This window comes from Cetorhinus maximus, unplaced genomic scaffold (assembly GCF_964194155.1).
Source record: "Cetorhinus maximus unplaced genomic scaffold, sCetMax3.hap1.1 HAP1_SCAFFOLD_4289, whole genome shotgun sequence".
Taxonomy (NCBI): Eukaryota; Metazoa; Chordata; class Chondrichthyes; order Lamniformes; family Cetorhinidae; genus Cetorhinus; species Cetorhinus maximus.
This window is the reverse complement of record NW_027600193.1, coordinates 1,173-17,410: the sequence shown is the minus strand read 5'-3', so window position 1 is coordinate 17,410 and position 16,238 is coordinate 1,173. Positions and strand designations below refer to the sequence as shown.

The 16,238-nt window shown below is 54.0% G+C and overlaps 1 protein-coding gene across 1 annotated transcript; it reads left to right on the top strand.

Annotated features, from left to right (window-relative positions):
- The first annotated feature begins 8,465 nt into the window (after positions 1-8,465).
- fam50a (family with sequence similarity 50 member A) lies at positions 8,466-14,479 on the top strand. The gene is made up of 3 exons (XM_078538219.1): positions 8,466-8,708; positions 13,033-13,117; positions 14,359-14,479. Exons 1-3 carry the CDS (start codon positions 8,598-8,600, stop codon positions 14,460-14,462), a joined length of 300 nt encoding a protein of 99 aa, XP_078394345.1. The 5' UTR covers positions 8,466-8,597; the 3' UTR covers positions 14,463-14,479.
- The last annotated feature ends 1,759 nt before the right edge of the window (positions 14,480-16,238 follow it).

Genomic DNA, 16,238 nt, shown 5'->3' with positions numbered 1-16,238 from the left:
GGAGGAGGTTACAGAGATAGGGAGGATAGTAGGGGGCTGGAGGAGGTGACAGATAGGGAGGGTTGTAGGGGCTGGAGGAGGTTACAGAGATAGGGAGAGTTGTAGGGGCTGGAGGAGGTTACAGAGATAGGGAGGGTTGTAGGGGCTGGAGGAGGTTACAGAGATAGGGAGGGGTGTAGGGGCTGGAGGAGGTTACAGAGATAGGGAGGGTTGTTGGGGCTGGAGGAGGTTACAGAGATAGGGAGGGGTGTAGGGGCTGGAGGAGATTACAGAGATAGGGAGGGTTGTAGGGGCTGGAGGGGGTTATAGAGATAGGGAGGGTTGTAGGGACTGAAGGAGGTTACAGAGATAGGGAGGGTTGTAGGGGCTGGAGGAGGTTACAGAGATAGGGAGGGTTGTAGGGGCTGGAGGGGGTTACAAAAATAGGGAGGGGTGTAGGGGCTGGAGGAGGTTACAGAGATAGGGAGGGGTGTAGGGGCTGGAGGAGGTTACAGAGATAGGGAGGGGTGTAGGTGCTGGAGGAGGTTACAAAAATAGGGAAGGTTGCTGGATTGGGAGTCTGTGTGGGTCAGCGAGGACGGGACTCGGTGCGAGTTCGGACATGGAGAGGGAAGCAGAGTTTGGCTGAGCTGAAGTTTCTGGAGGGTAGAATGTGGGGGAGCAGCCTGGATAGCGTTGGAATATCCGAGTCTGGAGGGGACGAAGGTGTGGATGAGGGTTTCAGCAGCCGAAGCACTACGACAGGGGGCGGAGTCGGGCGATTTACGGAGGTGGGAAACGGGGCGGTCTCAGTGACTGCGCGGATACGAGGCCGGAATCTCATCTCGGAGTCAAACGTCACACCGAGGTTGTGAACAGACTGGATTAATCCCAGCCAGTCACCGGGGAGCGGGATTGGTGTCGGTCGCTCGGGCTCGGAGTTTGGAGCGGGGATCAAAAACAACGGCTTCAGTCTCCCCAATATTTAATCGGGGGGGGGGGGAATTTCTGCTCCGGGACTGGATTTCGGATCAGCGGTCTGACAATTTAGAGAGTGGAGGAGTCCGGAGAGGTGGAGGTGAGGTTGAGCTGCATTTTTGACTGAGCTTTGCCTCAATCTGGTTCCGGGGAAGAACTCTATTCAACCTCTTTCCTGTATTTCCCACTGAACTCTCTGAATCACAGAGTAGGTGTTGGAATAGAAAAATCGTGGAGCTGTTTAGCATAGTCAGGAGGCCTTTTTTAAATCCCTTTTTAAAACTTTATCCTTATTTATTTATTCATTGTTTTATCCCCTTTTTCTATCGTTTTTCCCCAACCACTGCCCCCTCCCCCAATAGGGCCACCTGTCCCTTGACACTAGAACCGCCCCAATAGTAACAGGTAGAGCACAGAAGGAGGAACTTGGATCAATCACCATCGTGAGAGCCCTATGTGACTCATGCACTAGGACACCCAGATCCCTCTGCACTGTACTGAGCAAACTATTGGGATTCAAGGGCGACAAGTCCCCAGGACCTGATGGCCTCCATCCCAGGGTCTTAAAGGAAGCGGCAGCGGAGATAGTGGATGCATTGGCTATCATTCCTGGAGCACTGGGTACAGTTTTGGTGTGGAGAGTAGGCATAAATGGGTTATTTTTCTGGTTGGTGGGATGTGACCAGTGGTGTGCCACAGGGCTCAGTGCTGGGGCCTCAACTTATGTAAATAACTTGGATGGAGGGTTGGTGGCTAAATTTGCTGATGACACAAAGATAGGTAGGAAAGTAAGTTGTGAAGAGGACATAAGGAGGCTACAAAGTGACACAGACGGGTTAAGCGAGTGGGCAAAGGTCTGGCAAGTGGAGTATAATGTGGGAGAATTTGAAACTGTCCATTTTGGCAGGAAGAATAAAAGAGAAACATTATCTAAATGGTGAGAGATTGCAGAGCTCTGAGGTGCAGAGGGATCTGGGTGTCCTAGTGCATGAATCACAAAAGGCTGGTATGCAGGTACAACAAGTAACTAGGAAAGCTAAGAGAATGTTATCATTTATTGGGAGGGGAGTTGAATATAAAAGTAGGGAGGTTATGCTTCAGTTGTACAGGGCGCTGGTGAGACCACATCTGGAGTATTGTGTACAGCATTGGCCACCTTATTTAAGGAAGGATGTAAATGTGTTGGAAGCAGTTCAGAGAAGGTTTACCAGACTAATACCTGGAATGGGCGGGTTGTCTTATGAGGGAAGGTTGGACAGGTTAGGCTTGTATCCGCTGGAGTTTAGAAGAGTAAGAGGCGACTTGATTGAAACCTTTAAGGTCCTGAGGGGGTCTTGGACAGGGTGGATGTGGAGAGGACGTTTCCTCTTGTGGGAGAATCTAGAACTAGGGGTCACTGTTTACAAAATAAGGGGTCGCCCATTGAAGACGGAGGCGATGAGAAATGTTTTCTCTCAGAGGGTCGAGAGTCTGTGGAACTCTCTCCCTCCAAAGGCGGTGGGGGCAAAGTCTATGAATATTTTTAAGGCTGAGGTGGATAGATTCTTGATTAACAAAGGGGGTGAAAGGTTATCGGGGGGTGGGCGGGAATGTGGGGTCAAGGTTACAATCGGATCAGCCATGATCTAGAGCCAGGGAGTTTGAATGGGGTAGCAGGCTCGAGGGGCCGAATGGCCTCCTGCTCCTAATTCGTATGTTCGTATGTACAGCGAGTGATAGGGAGGCAAATGGAAAGTTGTCCTTTATTGCGAGGGGGCAGGGTGGAGTATAAAAGTGGGGAAGTCTTGCTACAACTGGACAGGGCGTTGGTGAGGTCGCTCCTGGGGCACTGTGGACAGTTCTGGTCCCCTTACTTCAGGAGGGACAGACTCGCATCGGAAGCCGTTCAGAGAAGGTTCACTCGGCCGATTCCTGGGACGAAGGGGGTTTGTCTGATGAGGAAAGGTTGAGCAGGTTGGGCCTCTACCCATTGGAGTTTAGAAGAATGAGAGGTGATCTTATTGAAACATATCAGATTCTGAGGGGAGGGGGTTTGACAGGGTGGATGCTGAGGGGATGTTTCCCCACCTCGTGGGGGGAATCTAGAACGAGGGGAGGGGGGCACAGTTTCAGAATGAGGGGTCTCCCATTGAAGACGGGAGATGAGGAGGAATTTCTTCTCTCAGAGGGTGGTCAGTCTGTGGAATTCTCTCCCCCCCCAGAGAGCAGTGGGGGTCGGGTCACTGAATATATTCAAGGCCGAGTGAGACAGATTTCTGATCGACGAGGGGAGTCGAGGGTTATGAGGGGGACGGACAGGAAAGTGGAGTCGAGGAACAATCAGCTCAGAGGCGATCGTATTGAATGGGGTAGCAGGCTTGAGAGGGGCTGAATGGCCGCCTCCTGTTCCTGTGTAACAGTCTCAAGATGGGGGCTGAATGGCCTCCTCCTGTTCCTGTGTAGCAGCTTCGAGAGGGGCTGAATGGCCTCCTCCTGTTTCTGTGTAACAGGCTCGAGAGAGGGGCTGAATGGGGCCTCCTCCTGTTCCTGTGTAACAGGCTCAAGGGGCTGAATGGCCTCCTCCTGTTCCTGTGTAACAGGCTCGAGAAGAGAGGGGCTGAATGGCCTCCTCCTGTTCCTGTGTAACAGGCTCGAGAGGGGCTGAATGGGGCTCCTCCTGTTCCTGCGTAACAGGCTCGAGAGGGGCTGAATGGCCTCCTCCTGTTCCTGTATAACAGGCTCGAGAGGGGCTGAATGGCCTCCTCCTGTTCCTGTGTAACAGGCTCGAGAGGAGAGGGGGCCGAATGGACTTCGACAGGCGCGCGGGCGCGACATTTGGCGAAATGAGAAATCTCTTGACTCACCGTCGTTCTTCCTTCCTCCTCCCACACCCCTCCTCTCTCCGTGCGGGATAGGTCTTCGTCTCTCGCTCGTACGATGCCACCACTCACTTCGAGACCACGTGCAATGACATCAAGGACATCTACAAGCGCATGACCGGGACTGACTTCGACTTCGAAAACATGAAACGCAAGAAGAACGACGTCTTCGGTGAGGACGAGCAATAGCCGAGCGTGGGTGAATGGACTCCCACACCCCTCCCCCTCCCCCCTCTCTCTCTCTCTCCATCCCCCTCCCCTCACCCCTTTCCCCCCCCCCTCTTAACTCTCCTCCGATAATATAAACAAGCCGCCTCACTAGAATGATGAGCGACTGCTGCTGGGATGCAATCTTTCCCACTCACCGACCCCCGCCTCCTCTACTCCCTACCATCCCTTCCCCCCTCCCCCTCCCCCACCACCGGGTGCCACGTGTTAGAGGGCAGGTTGCGCGAGAATTAATTGAGTTTTAAAAACAAAAATGAGAAGTGTGCCCTGTTTCTCCCCCCCCACCCCCAAGGGCAGCTGTTAACCTGATACAGCCAGTGGACTGAAATAAAGACATCTAACACTCTGTCTGATATACCTTGCTTGCCTCTTATTTTCTCTCTCTCGCTCGCGCGCTCTCTCTATCTTCGCAGCGTCATCTGTTCTGTTCCCCTGGGTGTTCTGTTCGTTTTATTTGTTGCCCCCCTTGAGAAGGTGGGGGTGAGTCGTCTACTTGAGCCGCTGCTGTCCCCGTGTGGTGTAGGTACACCCACGGCGCTGTTAGGGAGGGAGTTCCAGGATTTTGGCCCAGCGACAGTGAAGGAACGGCCGATATGTTTCCAAGTCGGGATGGTGTGTGTGGGGCTCGGAGGGGAACTTGCAGGTGATGGTGTTCCCCATGTGTCTGCTGCCCTTGTCCTTCTAGGTGGTAGAGGTGGTGGGTTTGGGCGGCGCTGTCGAAGGAGCCTTGGCGAGTTGCTGCAGTGCATCTTGTCGATGGTACACACACTGCTGCCCCTGTGCGTCGGGGGTGGAGGGAGTGAATGTTTGTGGATGGGGTGCCGATCAAGCGGGGGCTGCTTTGTCCTGGATGGTGTCGAGCTTCTTGAGTGTTGTGGGAGCCGCACTCATCCAGGCAAGTGGGGAGTATTCCATCACACTCCTGACTTGTGCCTTGTAGATGGTGGACAGGCTTTGGGGGAGTCAGGAAATGAGTTACTCACCACAGGATTCCCAGCCTCTGACCTGCTCTTGTAGCCACAGTATTTATCTGGCTAGTCCAGTTCAGTTTCTGGTCAATGGTAACACCCAGGATGTTGTTAGTGGGGGATTCAGTGATGGTAATGCCATTGAATGTCAAGGGGTGATGGTTAGATTCTCTCTTGTTGGAGATGGTCATTGCCTGGCACTTGTATGGCATGAATGTTACTTGCCACTTGTCAGCCCAAGCCTGGATATTGTCCAGGTCTTGCTGCATTTGGACATGGACTGCGGTAAAGAAGGCAAATGGTATGTTGGCCTTCATAGCCAGAGGATTCGAGTACAGGAGCAGGGATGTCTTGCTGCAATTATACAGGGCCTTGGTGAGACCACACCTGGAATATTGTGTGCAGTTTTGGTCTCCTTATCTGAGGAAGGATGTTCTTGCTATAGAGGGAGTGCAGTGATGGTTTACCTGACTGATTCCTGGGATGGCGGGACTGACAATTGAGGAGAGATTGAGTCGATGAGGATTATATTCACTGGAGTTCAGAAGAATGAAGTGGGGGGAGATCTTATAGAAACCTTTAAAATTCTAAGGACTAGACAGGGCAGATGTAGGAAGGATGTTCCCGATGGTGGGGGAGTCCAGAACCAGGGCTCGCAGTCCGAGGATACGGGGTAAACCATCTAGGACTGAGATGAGGAGAAATTTCTTCACCCAGAGAGTGGTGAGCCTGTGGAATTCACTACCACAGAAAGTAGTTGAGACCAAAACATTGTGTTTTCAAGAAGGAGTTGGATATAGCTCTTGGGGGCGAAAGGGATCAAAGGGTATGGGGAGAAAGCGGGGAGCAGGCCATTGAGTTGGATGATCAGCCATGATCATGATGAATGGCGGAACAGGCTCCAAGGGCTGAATGGCCTACTCCTGCTCCTAGTTTCTATGTTTCGGTATCTGAGGAGTCGCGAATGGTGCTGAACATTGTGCAATCATCAGCGAACAACCCCACTTCTGGCCTTATGATGGAAGGAAGGTCATTGGTGAAGCTGCTGAAGATGGTTGGACCGAGGACACTACCCTGAGGAACTCCTGCAGTGATGTCCTGGAGCTGAGGTGACTGACTGCCAACTACCACAACCATCTTCCTTTGTGCTCGGTATGACTCCAACCAGTGGAGAGTTTTCCCCCTGATTCCCATTCACTCCGGTTTTGCTCGGGCTCCTTAATGCCACACTCGGTCAAATGCGGCCTTGATGTCAAGGGCAGTCACTCTCACCTCACCTCGGGAGTTCAGCTCTTTTGTCCATGTTTGAACCAAGGCTGTAGTGAGGTCAGGAGCTGAGTGACCCTGAAGGAACCCAAACTGAGCATCAGTGAGCAGGTTATTGCTAAGCAAGTGCAGCATGATAGCACTGTTGATGACCCCTTCCATTAATTTACTGATGATGGAGAGTAGACTGATGGGGCAGTAATTGGCCGGGTTGGGTTTGTCCTGCTTTCTATGTACAGGACATACCAGGGCAATTTTCCACATAGCCGGGTAGATGCCAGTGTTGTAGCTGTACTGGAACAGCTTGGCACACAAGTCAGTACCAGTGCCAGAATATTGTCAGGGCCCACAGCCTTTGCAGTATCCAGTGCCTTCAGCCGTTTCTTGATATCACATGGGGTGAATCGAATTGGCTGAAGACTGGCATCTGTGTTGCTGGGGACCTCCGGAGGAGGCTGAGATGGATCATCCACTCGGCACTTCTGGCTGAAGATTGTTGTGAATGCTTCAGCCTTATCTATTGCGCTGATGTGCTGGGCTCCTCCTCCATTGAGGATGGGGATATTTGTGGAGCCTCCTCCTCCAGTGAGTTGTTGAATTATCCACCACCTTTCACGACTGGATGTGGCAGGACTGCAGAGCTTAGATCTGATCCGTTGGTTGTGGGATCGCTTAGCTCTGTCTATCACTTGCTGCTTATGCTGTTTGGCACACAAGTTGTCCTGTGTGATATACTTCACCAGGTTGACACCTTATTTTTAGGCATGCCTGGTGCTGTTCCTGGCATACCCTCCTGCACTCTTCATTGAACCAGGGTTGATCCCCTGGCTTGATGGTAATGGTAGAGTGGGGGATATGCCGGGCCATGAGGTTACAGATTGTGTTCGAGTACAATTCTGCTGCTGCTGATGGCCCACAGCGCCTCATGGATGCCCAGTCTCGAGTTGCTAGGTCTGTTTGAAATCTATCCCATTTAGCAGGGTGGTAGTGCCACACAACACGATGGAGGGTACCCTCAATGTGAAGATGGGACTTTGTCTCCACAATGACTGTGTGGTGGTCACTCCTACCGATACTGTCATGGACAGATGCATCTGCGGCAGGCAGGTTGGTGAGGATGTGGTCAAGTATGTTTTTCCCTCTTGGTGGCTCCCTCACCACCTGCCGCAGACCCAGTCTAGCAGCTAATGTCCTTTAGGACTCGGCCAGCTCGGTCAGTAGCGATGCTACCGAGCCACTCTTGGTGATGGACATTGAAGTCCCCCCACCCAGAGTACATTCTGCTCCTTTGCCACCCTCAGTGCTCCCTCCAAGTGGTGTTCAACATGGAGGAGGCACTGATTCACCAGCTGAGGGAGGGCGGTACAGGGTAATCAGCAGGAGGTTTCCTTGCCCATGTTTGACCTGATGCCACGAGACTTCATGAAGTCCGGAGTCGATGTTGAGGGCTCCCCGGGCAACTCCCTCCCGAGTGTATACTACTGAGGGTGGGACGGGACATACCCACGGATGGTGGTGTCCTGTAAGCTATGATTCCATGAGGATGATTATGAAAGCTCTCCCAATATAGCCCCAACCCCGCCCCCGGATGTTAGTAAGGAGGCGGACACGGCTGCAATTGTCGGGTCCGTTCATTTGTTTGTGTCATGGTTTGTTATAATGGCCAACCACAGCTTATCCGGTCTGGAGTCACGTGGAAGATTTCCTTCCCTAAAGGGAGGGAAGGAACCAGATGGGTTTTTACGACAATCATGGGTCATTTAATTCCATATTTTTATTGAATTCAAGTTCCACTGTGGTGGGAATCGAACCCGCAATCCCCAGGGAGGGCATTAGCCTGGACTACCAGTCCAGACACAATACCACTGCGCCACCTCCGCCCCCTAGTGGTGGTGCCACTACGCATGCGCCAGCTGTCTTAGACCCCGCCGAAGGCATCGACGTACCGTACAGATGCCTCCCAGGCGCTTGCGCATAGCGGCCCACACGTCGTTCACTCCGCCAATGCCCCTGCGCAATGCCGTACAGCGGCCCGTGACGTTCGCTTCGACAATGCGCCTGCGCACTGCCGTAAAGGGGGCCCTTTCCGTACACCAAGCCCGCACCGCGCGCCTCCGCACTGCCGTACAAAACTGGAGGAGGGAGGGGGGAGTTGGGGGTAGGGATGAGGAGAAAGGCCCGCGGCCCCAGTGCGGCTGCGCGGAGTGGTTGACGCTTCAGTTTGACGGTTTCTCCGGCCGTCGAGTGTAGACGATTTCTCTGTTCTTTCCTTTTTGTTTTCCTAAATTCGGTGTAGTTGTTGTTGGTAAGGGGAGAGGTGATGGCGCAGTATAAAGGAGCGGCCAGCGAGGCGGGCCGGGCCATGCAGCTGATGAAGAAACGGGAGAAGCAGCGGGAGCAGCTGCAGCAGCTCAAACAGAAAATCGCCGAGGTGAAGGAAGATGGCGGCGGATTTAAAGGGACCGCACACTCTTAAAGGGACCGCACACTCTTAAAGGGACCGCGCTCTCTTACACGGACCGCGCTCTCCTAAACGGGCAGCACTCTCTTAAAGGGACCGCGCTCTCTTAAAGGGACCGCGCTCTCTTAAACGGGCAGCACTCTCTTAAAGGGACCATGCTATCTTAAAGGGACCGCACTCTCCTAAAGGGACCGCGCTCACTTAAATGGATCGCGTTCTCTCAAAGGGACAGTGCTTTCCTAAATGGACCGTGCTCTCTTAAACGGACTGCGCTCCCTTAAAGGGACAGTGCTTTCCTAAATGGACGATGCTCTCTTAAACGGACCACGCTGTCCTTAAAGTCACTGCGCCCATCTTAAAGGGACTGTGCTCTCTTTAAAGGAATTGCACTCATCTTAAAGGGACTGTGCCCATCCTAAAGGGATTGCACCATCTTGAAGAGACTGTGCTCTCTTAAAGGAACTGCGCCCATCTTATAGGGACCATGCTGTCCTTATAGGAACAGTGCTCTTTTAGAGGGAGAGTGCTCTCCTTAAAGTGACCATGCTCCTTAAAGGGACCATTCTCTCTTAAAGCGACCATGCCCCCTTAAGGGATTGTGACCTCTTTAAAGTGATTAGGCACCCCCTTAAAGGAATTGCGTCCCCTTAAAGGGCTGCAGCCCTCTTAAAGGGATGGTGCTCTCCTAAAGGGATAGTGTGTCATTTTAAAAGGACAGTGCACCCTCTTGAAGGGACCATGCTGCCTCCTGGAAGGGGTTGCATTCCCCCCCCCGACAAAGGGTCCACGTTCCCCACTGCGAAGGGTCTGTTACCCCCCGAAAGGGTCTGCTCCCCGCCCCCCCCACCCCCCGAAGAGTCTGTGTCTCTACCGCCCCCCCCCCCCCCCAAAGGGTCTGTTCCCCCCCCGAAGGGTCTGTTCCCCCCCCCGAAGGTCTGTGTCCCCCCCCCAGAAGGGTCTGTGTCCCCCCCCCCCCCCCGAAGGGTCTGTGTCCCCCCCCCCGAAGGGTCTGTGTCCCTCCCCCCCCGAAGGGTCTGCGTGTCCCCCCACCCCCCGAGGGGGTCTGCGTTCCCCCTCCCCCGAGGGGGTCTGCGTTCCCCCTCCCCCGAGGGGGTCTGCGTTCCCCCTCCCCCGAGGGGGTCTGCGTTCCCCCTCCCCCGAGGGGGTCTGCGTTCCCCCTCCCCCGAGGGGGTCTGCGTTCCCCCCTCCCCCGAGGGGGTCTGCGTTCCCCCTCCCCCGAGGGGGTCTGCGTTCCCCCTCCCCCGAGGGGGTCTGCGTTCCCCCTCCCCCGAGGGGGTCTGCGTTCCCCCTCCCCCGAGGGGGTCTGCGTTCCCCCTCCCCCGAGGGGGTCTGCGTTCCCCCTCCCCCGAAGGGTCTGTGTCCCCCACTTGAAGGGACCGCTCCCCCCCCACCCACCCACCCACCCACCACAGTCAGAGTTTTCCTCCCACCTTGAAGGGTCTGCCTACCCCCTATCAATCAAGGCCCCCCCGCCCCCAGCTGAAGGGTCTGCGTACCCCTGCCCCCTTGAATGGACCCTGTTCCCCTCCCCGTTGAAGGGTCAACGCGAGTGCTCTTAAAGAGACCGCACACCCCCAGAGGGAAAGCTCCCATCCGAGGGACTGCACTCTTAAAGGGACCACGCACCCCTTAAAGGAACCCCCGCCCCTTTAAATTGACCGCGTACCCTTGAAGGACCACACCCCCCCCTATTAAAGGGACCGTGCTCTCTTAAGGGGCCCGAGCACCTCTTAAAAGGACTGCACCCCCTTTAAGGGCCAGAGCCCTCTTCAAAGGGCCACGGCCACCTTAAAAAGGGGGGCTTGGGGGTCGGAATCACTGGGAGGGAGGGGCTAAATCAGATTGTGGGAAGATCGACCCCCAGAGAGTGGGAGGGGCCAGCCCGAGTGACATGGGGAGGGGGCTGACTGTGGGGGATGGGGTGACTGTTTGGGGCGATTGTCTGAGGCGATTGTCTGAGAGAGGAGAATTAACGCTGTGTTGAGTTGAAAAGAGTTTGCTCTCGCGGTAGCGCACGCTCAGTGCAGCCAGACATGGATATGCAACAAATGTGCAGCAGCCCACATTGTGTTTAAAGAGCCTGAAGAAATGATCAGTTTACAAATCAATACTTCCTTTGCCCTAACATGAATATTTTCCATGGTCTAATCCTCATCTTCTAATCCTACCTCTTAACCTCCTCCAGCCCCGACAACCCTCCCTATCTCTGTAACCTCCTCCAGCCCCTACACCCCTCCCTATCTCTGTAACCTCCTCCAGCCGCTACAACCCTCCCTATCTCTGTAACATCCTCCAGCCGCTACAACCCTCCCTATCTCTGTAACCTCCTCCAGCCCCTAAACCCCTCCCTATCTCTGTAACATCCTCCAGCCGCTACAACCCTCCCTATCTCTGTAACCTCCTCCAGCCCCTAAACCCCTCCCTATCTCTGTAACCTCCTCCAGCCCCGACACCCCTCCCTATCTCTGTAACCTCCTCCAGCCCCTACAACCCTCCCTATCTCTGTAACCTCCTCCAGCCCCTACAACCCTCCTTATCTCTAACCTCCTCCAGCCCCTACAACCCTCCCTATCTCAGTAACCTCCTCCAGCCCCTACAACCCTCCCTATCTCTGTAACCTCCTCCAGCCCCTACAACCCTCCTTATCTCTGTAACCTCCTCCAGCCCCTACAACCCTCCCTATCTCAGTAACCTCCTCCAGCCCCTACAACCCTCCCTATCTCTGTAACCTCCTCCAGCCCCTACAACTCTCCTTATCTCTGTAACCTCCTCCAGCCCCTACAACCCTCCCTATCTCAGTAACCTCCTCCAGCCCCTACAACCCTCCCTATCTCTGTAACCTCCTCCAGCCCCTAAACCTCTCCCTACCTCTGTAACCTCCTCCAGCCCCAAAACCCTCCCTATCTATGTAACCTCCTCCAGCCCCTAAACCCTCCCTATCACTGTAACCTCCTCCAGCCCCTAAACCCTCCCTATCTCTGTAACCTCCTCCAGCCCCTAAACCCTCCCTATCACTGTAACCTCCTCCAGCCCCTACAATCCTCCCTATCACTGTAACCTCCTCCAGCCCCCTACACCCCTCCCTATCTGTGTAACCTCATCCAGCCCCTAAACCCTCCCTATCTCTGTAACCTCCTCCAGCCCCTACAACCCTCCCTATCTCTGTAACCTCCTCCAGCCCCTACAACCCACCCTATCTCTGTAACCTCCTCCAGCCCCTACAACCCTCCCTATCTCTGTAACCTCCTCCAGCCCCTACAACCCTCCCTATCTCTGTAAACTCCTCCAACCCCTAAACCCCTCCCTACCTCTGTAACCTCCTCCAGCCCCAAAACCCTCCCTATGTCTGTAACTTCCTCCAGCCCTGACACCCCTCCCTATCTCTGTAACCTCCTCCAGCCCCTAAACCCCTCCCTACCTCTGTAACCTCCTCCAGCCCCCTACACCCCTCCCTATCTCTGTAACCTCCTCCAGCCCCTACAACCCTCCCTATCTCTGTAACATCCTCCAGCCCCTACACCCCTCCCTATCTCTGTAACCTCCTCCAGTCCCTACAACCCTCCCTATCTCTGTAACCTCCTCCAGTCCCTACAACCCTCCCTATCTCTGTAACCTCCTCCAGCCCCTACAACCCTCCCTATCTCTGTAACCTCCTCCAACCCCTACAACCCTCCCTATCTCTGTAACATCCTCCAGCCCCTACACCCCTCCCTATCTCTGTAACCTCCTCCAGTCCCTACAACCCTCCCTATCTCTGTAACCTCCTCCAGTCCCTACAACCCTCCCTATCTCTGTAACCTCCTCCAGCCCCTACAACCCTCCCTATCTCTGTAACCTCCTCCAGCCCCTACACCCCTCCCTATCTCTGTAACCTCCTCCAGCCCCTACAACCCTCCCTATCTCTGTAACCCCCTCCAGCCCCTACAACCCTCCCTATCTCTGTAACCTCCTCCAGCCCCCTACAACCCTCCCTATCTCTGTAACCTCCTCCAGTCCCTCCAACCCTCCCTATCTCTGTAACCTCCTCCAGCCCCTACAACCCTCCCTATCTCTGTAACCTCCTCCAGCCCCTACAACCCTCCCTATCTCTGTAACCTCCTCCAGTCCCTACAACCCTCTGTAATCTCGTCTCTCTCACTCTCACAAAGTTTGCTGGATCTTTCCGGAAAGGTGCTCATTCCTTGAGGAAGAGAGGGCAGGTAATGGGGGAGCTGCTTCTGACTGCATGATTTTCTGTTCTTTAATTCCTCTCTTTTTCTGTTTCTCTTTGCAGGAAAATCTGGTGAAGTCGAATATTGACAAAAAGTTCTCAGCCCACTATGATGCGGTGGAGGCAGAACTCAAGTCCAGCACCGTCGGTAAGACCAGGACACACAGCAATTACAGCACGGGCTTAGATACAGAGTAAAGCTCCCCGTACACTGTCCCCATCCAACACTCCCAGGACAGGTACAGCACGGGGTTAGATACAGAGTAAAGCTCCCTCTACACCGTCCCCATCAAACACTCCCAGGACAGGTACAGCACGGGGTTAGATACTGAGTAAAGCTCCCTCTACACCGTCCTCATCAAACACTCCCAGGACAGGTACAGCACGGGGTTAGATACAGAGTAAAGCTCCCTTTACACTGTCCCCATCCAACACTCCCAGGACAGGTACAGCACGGGGTTAGATACAGAGTAAAGCTCCCTCTATACCGTCCCCATCAAACACTCCCAGGACAGGTACAGCACGGGCTTAGATACAGAGTAAAGCTCCCTCTACACTGTCCCCATCAAACAATCCCAGGACAGATACAGCACAGGCTTAGATACATAGTAAAGCTCCCTCTACACTGTTCCCATCAAACACTCCCAGGACAGGTACAGCACGGAGTTAGATACAGAGTAAAGCTCCCTCTACACTGTCCCCATCAAACACTCCCAGGACAGGTACAGCACGGGGTTAGATACAGAGTAAAGCTCCCTCTACACTGTCCCCATCAAACACTCCCAGGACAGGTACAGCACGGGGTTAGATACAGAGTAAAGCTCCCTCTACACCGTCCCCATCAAACACTCCCAGGACAGGTACAGCACGGGGTTAGATACAGAGTAAAGCTCCCTCTACACTGTCCCCATCAAACACTCCCAGGACAGGTACAGCACGGGGTTAGATACAGAGTAAAGCTCCCTCTACACTGTCCCCATCAAACACTCCCAGGACATTTACGGGGTCAGTTGGAGACGTGATCCATGAGATCTTGTCTGATCTGTGACCTACCGTCATCCACCTGCACTACCAACCCACCCCCCACCCCCGTATCCTTTAATACCCTTTTCGTTAACAAAAATCTCAGATTTACAACTAACTGACCCGGCATCAATGGCCGTTTGGGGGAAGAGATTTCCAAACTCCGACCACCCTTTGTGTGTCGGAGTCTTTCCTCATTTCGCATCTGAAGAGTCTGCCTCTCCTTTTCAGACTCCGCCGCTTAGTCCTCGTCTCCCCAGCCGGCCCACAACGTGCGTTGGGCAGTGTCCTGGCCTGTCGCACCCTGTTTGTCACTGTGATGCGCTGGGGCCATGTCTGATGGTGTGTGTGTGTGTGTGTCTGCAGGTCTGGTCACTCTGAATGACATGAAGGCCAAACAGGAGGCCCTTGTGAAGGAGCGAGAAAAGCAACTGGCCAAGAAGGAACAGTCAAAGGAGCTGCTTCTGTGAGTACTCACCCTGATAGTTACCTGCCGTGTTGTTTAACCTGACTGTTCAACGCACTCCTGGCCGACCTCCCAAATCCCCAGTTCACCCCAAACTCTGTTGACCCCTGCCTCCTGACTCGCTCACCCATCCCCTTCCCTCCCACTGGCCTGAACAGCAACGCCTCCATTTTAAGATGCTTATCCCCGATTTCAGTTCCCTCCAGGGCCCTAGGTCCCCCTCCGAAATGCCGGCCCTCCTCCAGTCCTTGGGGGTTGGGTCGGTGGATACGCGAATGGCCAGGATTGGGGGGAGGGCAGAGATCTCAGAGGGATTTTGGGGGCTGGAGGAGGTGATGCAGTTTGGGGAGCAAGGGGACAGACAGGCCACGGTGTTGTTCCTCCTACACTTGGGCTGTGAGCAGACTTCACGAGTATTTATACTGAACCTGCAAAGCTCTCAGAGCTCATCAAAAGCCAAAGAGAGAGAGGGAGAGAGAAATGGGGACAAATAGAGAGAGAGAGAAAGTGGGACAGAGAGAGAGAGAGAAAGTGGGACAGAGAGAGAGAGAGGGAGGGACAGAGAGAGAGAGAGAAGGAGGGACAAAGAGAGAGAGAGAAAGAGGGTCAGAGAGAGAGAGAGAGAGAGGGAGGGACAGAGAGAAAGGGAGGGACAGAGAGAGAGGGAGGGACAGAGAGAGAGGGAGGGACAGAGAGAGAGAAAGAGGGACAAAGAGAGAGAGAGAAAGAGGGACAAAGAGAGAGAGAAAGAGGGACAAAGAGAGAGAGAAAGAGGGACAGAGAGAGAGAGAGAGAAAGAGGGACAGAGAGAGAGAAAGAGGGACAGAGAGAGAGGGGGAGGGAGAGAGAAAGAGGGTCAGAGAGAGAGAGAGGGAGGGACAGAGAGAGAGAAAGAGGGACAAAGAGGGAGAGAGAAAGAGGGACAAAGAGAGAGAGAGAAAGAGGGACAGAGAGAGAGAGAGAAAGAGGGACAGAGAGAGAGAGAAAGAGGGACAGAGAGAGAGAGAGAGAGAAAGAGGGACAGAGAGAGAGAGAGAGAAAGAGGGACAGAGAGAGAGAGAGAGAAAGAGGGACAGAGAGAGAGAGAGAGAAAGAGGGACAGAGAGAGAGAGAGAAAGAGGGTCAGAGAGAGAGAGAGGGAGGGACAGAGAGAGAGAAAGAGGGACAAAGAGAGAGAGAGAAAGAGGGTCAGAGAGAGAGAGAGGGAGGGACAGAGAGAGAGAAAGAGGGACAAAGAGAGAGAGAGAAAGAGGGTCAGAGAGAGAGAGAAAGAGGGTCAGAGAGAGAGAGAAAGAGGGACAGAGAGAGAGGGGGAGGGAGAGAGAAAGAGGGTCAAAGAGAGAGAGAGAAAGAGGGTCAGAGAGAGAGAGAGGGAGGGACAGAGAGAGAGAAAGAGGGACAAAGAGGGAGAGAGAAAGAGGGACAAAGAGAGAGAGAGAAAGAGGGACAGAGAGAGAGAGAGAAAGAGGGACAGAGAGAGAGAGAGAAAGAGGGACAGAGAGAGAGAGAAAGAGGGACAGACAGAGAGAGAGAGAGAGAAAGAGGGACAGAGAGAGAGAGAGAGAGAGAAAGAGGGACAGAGAGAGAGAGAAAGAGGGACAGAGAGAGAGAGGGAGGGACAGAGAGAGAGAGAAAGAGGGACAAAGAGAGAGAGAGAAAGAGGGTCAGAGAGAGAGAGAGAGAGAGGGAGGGACAGAGAGAGAGAAAGAGGGACAAAGAGAGAGAGAGAAAGAGTCAGAGAGAGAGAGAGAGAGGACGAGAGAGAGAGAAAGAGCGACAA